A 12,029-nucleotide genomic window follows, 5' to 3' on the forward strand; every position below is an offset into this window, starting at 1 on the left:
TCGGGCCAGGAGAGTGAACACACCCAAGCACTTGGAGAGGGTGAGTTACCCTCAAAGGCAGAGGGTGGGCCTTCCATCTCATTGCAGTGGAAGAGTTTTGCTGCCTCAGGCCTTGGAGTGGGTGGAGCACATTCCTTGGGGTTTGGGGAGGGCCTGGCTGCCACCACACTTCAGGGTTGAGTTTGTGCCCTGGAGATGGCAGAGAGCCCAGGTGTGGCCCCAATGCTTGGAGAGGGTATAGCTGAGAAAAAGGTGGTCCCCCCAATGTTCCCTCAAGGTTGTATTTGGAGAGAGCTGGGCCACTGCTTAGGCCCTTGGAAGGGGTGGGACTGCTTCTTTCTAAAACCCTCAGGATAAATGACTTCCAGCCTTCGAAATCTAATACAATTTGCCCTGAAGGGTTTTGGAACTGTTTGGGTCCAATGACCCCTGTTTTCCTTCAAATTTCTCCTTGTAGAAATGGGAACATCTATCCTATGATTGTTCCTCCTTTGTAGGTTTGCAGCAGATAGCTTGTTCTGAGTTTTACAGGTCCACAGCCAGAGGAGAATTTTGCCTTAGGAAAAACCATGCCTGTAGCTGACTTTGATGAGATTTTGTACTGTTTCTGACTTGTATTTTATTTATATTATCACTGAAATGGCTTAAGGCTTTCTGATATTATATGGAATGAATGTATTTTTGCATTTGGTAATAACATGTCTTCCAAAGTTTGAATCTGTTGTACCCACGGAAAAGCCAAATTCTTTAATCCTCATTCAATATTGCTGGATGGAATCTTTTTTATTGTTTTCATGGAGATGTGACCTACCTAATTATGGGTGGTAACTTTTGACTAGATAGTTTCCACGGAGATGCATCTCTACCCATTCAAGGTGAGGTTGCTTACTGGGGCCCTTTAAGAGAGAACCATTTTGGCAGTGCATTACTTAATTTAAGTTGTATGAGCAGTTTAGTTGAACACCATAAGTACACGGAATCTTGAATAGGGCAAGAGATTTTGTTGGTTTGCTCAGGTTAATGTGATGCCCTGATATTTCCCAGAGTAATTTGGACAGTGAATAAAGAAGTATTTGCAAAGTCCCCTGTGGGGACTGGGGAGAAAGGAGGGAATTCAACTTACCCATTTGGAGAATTTTTGATACTCTCACAGGCAGTGGGGACAACCAAATCGATAGGCTGATCCCTCAATCTTGGGGATCACCCCTATGAAACTTATTCCTGCAAAGGATAGGGTAAGCATACTTAAAATTAGGCCAAGTGTCTCCCCCAGAGAACCTCTTTTGTGATTCAGATGTGACCTCTCTAAGCCAACTTGGCAAGTGAACTCACTCCTATGAGGGACATGACTCCCAGGAGTGTAAATTTCCCTGGCATCCTCTTAACATGAGCCAGGACCTGGTATCTTGACCAAAAGGCAGAGAGAAATGAGACAAAATAAAGTGCCAGTGGCTGACAGATTTCAAACAGAGTCAAGGGTTTATCCTGGAGGTTATTCTTGTGTATTATATAGATATTCCTTTTTAGTTTATGGGGAATGGCTGGAGGGAAGTACCCGAGACTGCTGAGCCGTGTTCCAGTAGCCTTGATTCTTGAAGATGATTGTATAAAGATAAAAGTTTTACAATATGACTGTGTTTGTGAGAACCTTGTGTCTAATGCTCCTTTTAACCAGGATATGGACAGATGAGTAAAAAAATATGGATAAAAAATAAATGAATAATGGGGGGATAAGGGGTAAAATAAATTGGGTAGATTGAAAAAAAAAAGACAGAGCCATTTTGGAAAAACCAGAGAGCCCACAGCCAGAGACCTTTGGAGATGAAGAAAGAAAATGGCCCCCAGGGAAAAATGTTTGAAACAAGAAGCGAAGAGAGAAAGCAAGTTGTTGTCACCATATGCCTTCCCAGCTGAGAGAGAAACCCTAAACATTATCGGTCATATTGAGCCAAGGTGACTTCCCCTGGATGCCTTAGTTTGGGCATTTTCTGGCCTTAGAACTGTAAACTTGCAACTTAATAAATTCCTCTAAGCCATTTCATTTTGGCAGCTTTTATAAACTAAAATACATACTGACTATCACTAATGGATTGAGAATATAAGTCTTTAGTTTGTCTTTTATTATGGTATCTTTGGATCGCAAGAAATTCTTAATTTTAACACAGATTTATCACACTTACCTTTATGAATTGAGTGCTTAAAGAAATCCTTCCCATTCCCCAGTTCATAAATTCACTGTATAGTTTCTTCTAAAAATCGTTTGCATTTCACATTTAAGTCATTTTAGTTTCACAGACTGCTCAAGCAAATGGGAATTTGCTTAAACAATGCAAATTTATTTGCTCAGTTTTGAGGCCAGGAAAATGGCCAAACAAGGCATCAACAAAGTGATGCTTTCTCCCTGAAGACTGTGGTGTTCTCGTGCTGGTTGTCACTAATTCTTCATTCCTTTGTCATATGGCAAGGCATATAGCGGGATCTTCTGGTCTCTTCCAGGTTCTGTGTCAGTTTCTTGCTGTCTATGGCTTTCTCCTCTCTCTCAGTATTCATTCTGTTTATAAAAGGACTCCAGTAATAGAGTCCTTTACTGATTGTGGTGGGTCACATCTTAACTGAAGTATCCTTGTCAAAAGGTCCTACTTAGAATGGTTTCACATCCCCAGGAATGGATTAAACTTAAGAATGTGTTTTTCTGGGGTACATACAGCTCCAAACCATCACTCCAACCTCTGGACATGTTCTTTCTACATGCAAAAATAATATTCATTCCATCATCCCCAAAGCCTTAAGTCATTTCAGTAAAAATGCTAGTTATGAGATCTCATCAAAATCAGTTATGAGTGTGGTCTGTCCTGGGGCACAATTCCTCTCTGTGGATCCTAGAAAACAAGTTATCTGCTTCAGTATACAAAAGAGGGAAAGGCATAAGATAAACATTCCCATTCCCATAGGGAGAAACTGGAAGGAAACAGGGGTCATGGGTTCCAAACAATTCTGAAAACTTGCAGGGCATAGCTTTCAAGATTTCAAGGTCTGAGTCATTTATGGAACCATGTTTTGTTTCAATTCACGCCATCAGATATCAAGGTCTGAGAGATATTTATGGACCATGTTTTGTTCTCCAAGCCTGGTAAAGCCTCATCCCTTCCAAGTGCTTGCACACTGGATATGCTCTCCCTGAAGGCTCCACCCTCTCCAAGCATCAGGATGGCGGCCAGACTCTCCACAATTCCCAGCGGTCCACACTCTGAGCACTGGGGTGCCAGCTCTTTTCCTGTCAGTAATCCTTTGTTCCTTTGCTCTGCCTTCCAGAGCAGAAGGCCCACCCTCTCCAAGTGCCAGGGCAGACTCAACCTCTCTATACACGTGGGTGGACTTGCTCTCTTGGCACAAGATGTCTTCGGTCCAGACCTCAGGCTCCATGGTTCGATGCTTGAAGTATTTTTTCCTTCAATTTGTTCCTTTTAATCCAGGTTGGCAGTGGCACCATTCATACAGATTACACACAAAAAACTTGCTTTACAGGTAGTACACAAGAATCCAAACCATCAGGCAAAAGAACTTTCTATATCTCTTTCCAGGATAACTACATTTCCAATTCTGACTTCCCCTGAAATGGCTGTCTGGAACCATGTTCAGTTAAACCCTCACACAGTGCATGATTCTCTGGTGATTCACTTTCAGATAGCTCAAAATTTCTCAAACCATCAATTTCTGGTTATTTGTGTGCAGGAGTTCAGTCTTCAACTCACCCCTTTCCTCTTGCATTTTACTACAAGCTGCCAGAAGCTAGGCTGCACTCTTTATACTTAGCTTAGATCTCCAAGTTCATCAACTTTCAAATTCTGCCTTCCATCAGACACCAGAACTCAATTTTGCCAAATTCTCTGTAAGTTTAAAATGAAGATTGCCTTTCCTACAGTTTTTAGTAACATGGTCACCATTTTCTTCTAAGGCCTCACTGGAAGTACCTTTACCATCCATATTTCTACCAATATTCTCTTCAAAGTAATCTAGGCCTTTCTATCAAGTGCCTCACAATTCTTCCAGCTTCTACCCATTACCCAATTCCAAAGGAGTTTCCACATTTTTTGGTATTTGCAATAGCATCCCATTCTCCTGATACCAAAATTGTTTAGTTTCTAGGCTGCTCAAGCAAATAACATGAAATGGTTCAGCTTACACAATGGAAACTTTTTTGCTCACAGACTTATCAAGGCAATGTATTCTCCGTTAAGACTGTGGTATCCTGGGATTGGCTGCTGTTGATTCTTGGCTCCTCTGTCAGATGGCAAGCACATAGCAGCATTTTCTGGTCTCTTCAGCTTCTTGCTTCCTGTGGCTTTTTCTCTCTCTGTGTTCATTTTGTTTAAATAGGATTCCATCCTGATTGAGGTGGATCACACTTTGTGATGGCTTGAAGCTGTATGTACTCCAGAAAAGATCATGTTCTTTTAATTCATTGCTGTGAGTATAGACCTATTGTGGGTGGGACCTTTTGATTATTTCAGCTGAGGAATACCCAAAGGTGGATCTTAATCTTCTTACTGGAGTCCTTAATAAGAGGTTAAAACACAGAGCTCAGAGAAGCACACAGAAAAACAAAACAAAACAAAACCAGAGAAGGTGAGAGGACACACAGAAAACAGAGAAGAAGCCACTGAAGCCAGAAGCTGAACAAACAAAACCCGGGAAAGAATGACCAACAGATGTTGGCTATGTGCATCACCATGTGACAGAGTAGTCCAGATATTGTCTGATGATGCCTTGATTTGGACATTCTCATAGTTCAGAACTGTAAACTTGTAAGTTAATAAATCCCCACTGTAAAAGCTAACCAATTTCTGGTATATTGCATTTCATCAGCTTTAGAAAACCAAAACACAACTTAAGTAGCCTTAATAAAAGGTCCTACTTACAATGGGTTTACACCCACAGGAATGGATTAACTTCAAGAACATGTTTTTCTGGGGGTACATACACTTACAAACCACCTCAGTCATTAAGCCACCAAGAACTGACCTTTGCTGTATGGTATGAAATAAAAGGACAAACATTTTTTTTTTACCCTTTTAGATAACCAGTTGCACAGAAAACTGTATTTTTACTACATAATGGATTTGATTTTATCTTTCTACTTTCTGAAGTTACTTGTCCTTGACCACTCAGAATTAAGATTCTACAATAATGAAGCAAAAACAAAGTATCAATCCCACGGTTTTATTTGTAAAGAACAAAGCATGAAAAGTCATATTTAAATGTACTCCAAAATCTGAAAAACCCACATCAGTTTTAATGATATGTATGTTAAAGTGCTTGATATCACAATACTCTTTAAAATTTATACTATGTTCAGATGAGGGGAAAAAAAATCCAGTTCAATGCATTTTGTTAACAATACAAAGAAAAACTATATAATTTAAATGTTTTTTAAAAAGATACACAGGGTACATTTGTACATGGTTCAAGCATAACATGGAAGATTTTTTTCTATATTTTTCACACCCTCATTTGAGTGACAACAGGAGCTACTTACCATACCTCTCCACTGTCAACAAGATTTGGTGTTTGGAGTGAAGACTGGATCCACACACAAAAGTTTTCATGTAACTGGACCAAGCATGATTCCCTCCCACATAACCCAAGGATACCTTGGATCCCTTCAAATGGGGAGAAATTTGATTTGATGAATTTTTTTTACTCTAGTATTAACAGTTCAATGTGATACTTCTGAAGCCAATCTTTAATTTGTCCTTGAATGGGCAAACAAACAGTCAAGCTCTAATGACTTTCTGGAGGATGAGATTCTCTTGGATTCTTCTGATCATACTGTATCAGCATTCAATCTCTCTTAAAAAATTTTGAATTCAATTTGATTCAGGAGATATATAAATATATATTAACAGGAATAAGGGACTTACTAGTTAATTATTCTTTTTTTTGTCTCCTATGTATGTTAAATTGTAATGTAACAAATACTATATAAGAGGGACTTCAAAAGACACAGACAACTTGGAAATAGAATTCATTTGAAAAAGGAAGAGAAGGGTTCAAGACACCATTCTCAATCAATAATACTGAAAAATAACTGGCTAAGGTTTGGATTGTCCTTTCAATGTGATGAAAAGGATAGACTAGTTTCTGTAAACCTCACAGAGAAAATACTCACAGTTACCTAAATGAAAATAATCTGAAAACATAGCAGAAAGAAGGTATTTTATTATGAAGAGCTACACTCCCAAAGTTGTTACATCAATATTTCCATGGGGATCTAAGGTTGTCCTCTTCATTGCCTGTTGCTTCATGTTTCAAAATTATCTTAGGGGGTCAACATATACTACATACAAACTGTCATGGTCTCAGCCCTTCTTTCACTTACATTCATATACAGCAGTCTTTTAGTGCTAAAAAAGGGAAATATTAGCAAGTTGGTATTTCCCCTATATCATTCATATGGTACGAAAGTGGTCCAGTAAAATGATTTGAAAAACAATAAAGACCTGTTAAAGGAAGTACCACAGAGTCACAAAAAGTATACAATGCATGAAACATTCAAAATGAATTTTAGAGGGAAATCACAAATATTTGCAAGTTTCAGGTTGTTTCTTATATCAAATTTTCATCTTAATAGGAACAAGGGTGGGGAGAGGTCAGAGGTTTTACTTTTGCTCCCCGTAGCCTATTTTTTTCCAGCTAGGTCCCCACTTTATTCTACTATCCCCAATACTGAGCCTCAGTCATTTTTAAGATGCTAATGACCCCCAACTAGGGCAAAACTTTAGGATCTCACACATAACACCAACATAAGTGTAATGCCACTGCGTTGTAAAGGTTGAGATTAGGGGTTTCAGGCCATCTGAAAAACACTTGTAAAATACATTTTTCAAGAGTTAGTATTTTTGGCAATTTAATCTTTAAACGATTTCTTCTCAAGCTATTATTATCTGAAAATACTAATCATGGTCCCGGGCATTTATTTTGAGAAAAAATGCTAATTAAAAATGGATTTTTATTTACTTTAAACTTATGAGTTGTAATTATAAAGCAATTACTAATGTTAAAATTTAACATAGCAGAACGGATACCTCTAAGTGGCTATGGTCCTTCCAAAAGTCACCTTGAAAGACCTTGTATGTTTATTCTAAGGATTCTGCTAGTGCTGCTCAAAATATTTTAGTATTGGTTTAGAGACAGTTTTAAGCCAGGAAAGAACTAAGTTTTATTTCTTTATATTCGTATCTCTTATGTGACCCCAACTCCATTATTCCTCAGTCTAAGCATCCTTTTTATTCATCAGACTTGGATCCTAGGATCTCATGCTTTTCCAAACACTGAATTTATTCTGAAAGGCCAAGATTTACCACCACTGGAAATATTCAAAAGAATGGGCTGTAAGCCATTCAAGTAGTTCACAGAGAGTTCCCCACAAGCTGAGAGAGTACTGAAGATATCACTGGAATAAAGTCTATGGGTTCCCAAGAAGACTATTTTACAGGGCCTTAGCTTGCAGGAGGATATGCCAATTCTGGTGTGTTTATTTCTTATAAAATCAGTCATTTCACTGTTAAAGTAAAACTACACAAAAATGGGATGATACTTTAGGTATAACTTTTTTTGTGTATTTGTTTTTAAAAGTAATGGTTTTATTTACAGGCTCCAAATCACCCAATTTTGCTCCCAGTTTTTAGAAGAGATGAAATTCTGAAAACTTGAAAGCAATGTTAAAAGTAGAATATTAATCCTTATTCCTACCTGTTCAGCTGACTTAGCATCTGTAGAGGTGAATGAATAAATATCTAAAGGATAAATTCTCCTGCAGCCTGGTATAAGAAAACATGAATTCTAGACTCTGTGTTGTCAATGACCAGCTGTGGGGATAGGGTAATAATCTCTCTGATATTAATTCCTCTCATCCATAAAACGAGAAAGTTGTACTTGATGACTTGACTCTAGCATACCAATCTGTTACCTCTCTGGTCCCCAGAGTTTATCAGAAGCATGGCCTTATGGAAAAGATAACAAGAACAAACTCTGGTTTGGATCATTCTATAGTTTCTGATCAATGAAACATAATAGAAGCCTGTTGTAAAACAGGTTCTGGAGCTCTCCATAACAGACTTCCCATGTCATTGGAATAGCTATACCACTGTAGACACACCTTAGTCTCAGGTAAACACATCTCTGGTAAACCTGGGTCACCCAGAATAGTCTTCTTAAACAACTCAACAGGTTTCTAATGCAGCTTTCAGCTCACCTTTCCCTCTTTGAGGTGTACTAAGTCACACAATGTTAAAGGCGGCTGTTTCTTGACTCTCCTGACTAAATTCAATGTTTGATAAAGGGAGTGAGGCACTTGTTTCATTAGTTTCTTTCTCCTGGAAAGGGAGACTACACTGTTGGCTAAAGCCCAGGACCCTAAGTTGCACAAAGATCTTGGGAGGCCATGGCTTTGCTTCTCAGCCACAACTGGGAATAAAACCCAGGAGCACTGTCGAAGCAATTTCACCATTAACAACGTGCAAATGCCGAATTAGAGTTACAGGATCTATAAAAGATGAAGACTTAAGTAACTAGCTAACACCACATTTATTTTAACCTCCTTTAAAAGAATACCAAACTGGAATGTTACTCACAGTTTTGGTCTTTCAGAATTGTTACCCATTGTTTTGCTTTTAGTTTGTGAGTTAGTGCTACAGTGGCTTTTAAATTCTATGGGCCAGTTGTTTTATATTATTACCCCTTCTCACAAAGGAACATATAAAGTGTGCGTTGAAATATCCAGAAAGAGTTTATTCTTTCTCTCTCCTTCTGTTATTTGCATTATCATGGTTAAATACTTTCACAAAAACATTAGAAGCCACACAGGGCTCTTTTCCTTCTTATGCATTCCTACTATTTCCTGAGAGGGGGATGGGCATGGGGCAGAGGGAGAGGTGACTAGAACCCAAGAAAGACAAGATGTAGGGTTATCCTTAAGAGGTACAGTACCACTGCAGAGTTTAGATGGCCAAACTGAAAGTGCAGAATCAAATTGCTTTGTGTTTGCAGCTCTTAGGACTATTAGGCCAACACTTTGAAATTCACATCTCCCCAAAGTACCTCAAATAATAAGAATAAAAATGCTGAGAATGAAGTTAGGCTAGGTTAATCCTTCCAAAGAATAAAGAAGTTATAATCCCACAATGTAACACACTTTGCAGGGCTCTGTGTGTTCTCTTTCCAGTTCTGTTAAGCTCCTGGGGTCCATATTCAAAATACTTGAATTATAGCTTCATCTTGTGGCAACTGAAAAATTTTCCAAGTCTTTTTCCAAAAGACCAGAAAAATGGCTGACAATTCAATGCATGAAACAATTTGTAACTGAAAAGATACCAATGAGGATGATCCCATACAGCAGGTAGAGCCGTTTACATTTACAACACAAAGGACCGGACACCAGGTTGAATGGCTACCACATAAAAATGCATTCTGGGTTCCTTTGTAACACCTGGAAGAAAAAAAGCCCGACTTGTATTTACATGTTTTCTGGCTTCTCCCTGACTAGCACCACTCTTTCTCCCCAACCCCCAGTGGTTTTAATCTACTTATTTTAAGTCATGGGAATATTCAATCTAAGAAAAGTATCTTATTAGAGTAATATAATTTCTTAAAGAAGATAGCATATTTACACACATCTAACACATGAAAATACTCTATTTTATACTAAATTCCAGGTTCAAATGAACTACAATACAGCATTTTGCCTTGTCTGTTGTGTGAGGATTGTCCAGATTGGGGGATATGGTGGGCTCCCCTGCAGTGACTCACTGCTGCATCAGACAAGTCCAATCAGGCCCCACACGCAGTTGTTTACTGGGGGCAGTCCAGGAGCAAGTGGGCTGGACTGAGTTTCTACCCAATCGGGCTACACATCTACTCCTTTGATAAGGGATCCTTCTAACACTATGGCGAAGTCCTGAATGGTCTGCAGGATACGGATGAGGGAGTTGACAGTCATGCGGTCTCGCAGGAGGGCGCTCTCCTCATACATTCGGGTAATGGCAGGACACTCGGCTAATAATGGAATCCACTGTGGCAGCAGGCGATCCCTACAGACACAAAGAGAAACAACTCCTGAGCACTGACTGCTGCACTGTAGAACAATGTTCATTTTGGTCTTTTCAACTGGGCCTAAGGCATGGGAAGATTTGGGGGCTGGATGGTGCAAACTCTAGCCAAGCTCTGTAAGCAGTAAAGAGCAAACCAAAGCCAAAAAGTTGGATTTTTACTACTTAAAACAGACAGTAATGAGACAGTCTAAGCTAATGGCAAAACTCATCAGATTTTAAAGGTAGGTCTCTACTTTGATTTTAAAAAGAGGCAGAAGGCCATTTTTTTTTTTAAATTTCTTTTTGTTCTTGGAGTGTTATTCAGATATCTGTGACAGCACATGCCAAAATATAATGAACTTTTGGGAAGAAAGACTACATTAAGTATTAGGGATTATCTGAAATCTGTTCTACAATTAATTGTGGTACTGTGCTTTGAAATTTATTGCTTTTTTATATATGTTATTTTTTATAAAAAAGAAAAAAGTCATTGTGATGATAAAAAATAATTATTCCTTCTAGCTTCCTATATTCTGGAGCAGCTAGAAGGAAAAATCTGAGAGGATGGTATGGTAGCCCATGACAAACACTGGGATCTGTCTTGTAACTATTTGTTGAAGAGTACTTTGAAAACTATTGCTTTTTTCTTTTTTTGCTTTGTATGTAAGTTATATTATACAATAAAAAAAGTTAAAAAACAAAACAAAACCCAAACATATGGATTAGCACTTTGCAGTGGAAACATATGCATCCCATGGGTCTCTCCTATGCAAGCTTCAGTTAGACATTGCTACCTAGCATAACCTGCCAAACCCCAACTAAAACCATTCCAGCCAATCCTAAAGAACACCTAGGATATAAGATTCTACAAAAGTTCCATGAACTAGGGTAACTTTCCAGAAACCTACAGCCTCCAGGTGGACCAGGTAAGTCCTGAAACTTAGAGGACCTAGCCTCTCCAAAACATCAGCTAGTTCCATCCCCCTACTCTATATCATTGACAGCCCCTTCCAACATGAAAAAGTTAGAATGGGCATAGTCCAAATATGCCTAAAGAGTGATGGAGGTAGGGTTTAACAAACAAGTATTACTGCTGAATCATTACATTGATATTTCTTTTAGTCTCCAATATCTTAGAGCAGCTAGAAGTAAAAACCTAAAATTGTGCAATTGTAACCCATACCAAACATAACCAGTTGTTGCAATATGCTTTGAAATTTACTGCTTTTTTGTATATATGTTATTTTTCACAAAAAAGAAAAAAAAAGTCAATTATGGTGATAAATGCACAGCTATCTGATGATATTGTGAACCACCAATTGTACACTTTGGATGAAACCTGGCATGTGAATATATATCAATAAAAATAAATAATTAAAAATATTAAGAATTAGCATTAAAAAAAAAAAAACCAAAACTCATACAACATTACAAGGTAAGGAACAAAACCAAAACAGAAAAACATTTTAAGTAGAATTTATAAACCAGAAGAGGGTCTGCAATGGTTTAATAAATCATAACAGTAAAGAGATAAGGTTCATGCTCAAAAGAACACCTGAAATTGTGTCTCTCTTAAGAAAAAATGTATAATTTAGTTCTGTAAACCAGCTATTTCATAAAATCTTGTACTTTCAATGTTCCTTGAATTAAACCCTGACAGAGTTATCGTCACTAACAATCTAAGACATTCTTATGGAGCAGCTTTGATATGCCTTTCATGAGGGCAGCCTTAACTAAGATATTCTGAATCTCACACTGGGACTCTAATGGCTTAGAAGAAAACAATCACTACATAGATAACTTTAAAAAAATCTTCTAAAGCTCTATGTTTTATTCCCTACAATTCTGAGGAATTGTTTTAAAAATTAATGATCTGTACACTCTCATTTGTCATTTAAAAAAATAAAGGGGTACTAAAGAGCACACTTATATAGCAAGAAT

General features: G+C 38.1%; 1 protein-coding gene across 2 annotated transcripts in view; it reads right to left on the minus strand.

The window, feature by feature from the left end:
• Positions 1-5,209: 5,209 nt before the first annotated feature.
• Positions 5,210-12,029, minus strand: part of DENND5B (DENN domain containing 5B) — a 269,467-nt gene continuing 262,647 nt past the window's right edge. For both annotated transcript variants that reach the window (XM_077170450.1, XM_077170452.1), the window contains one exon: positions 5,210-10,088. In XM_077170450.1, coding sequence (XP_077026565.1) covers positions 9,905-10,088 — 184 coding nt within the window. In that variant the 3' untranslated portion in view covers positions 5,210-9,904. The remainder of the gene's footprint in view (positions 10,089-12,029) is intronic.

This window comes from Tamandua tetradactyla, chromosome 7, assembly GCF_023851605.1.
Source record: "Tamandua tetradactyla isolate mTamTet1 chromosome 7, mTamTet1.pri, whole genome shotgun sequence".
Lineage (NCBI taxonomy): Eukaryota > Metazoa > Chordata > Mammalia > Pilosa > Myrmecophagidae > Tamandua > Tamandua tetradactyla.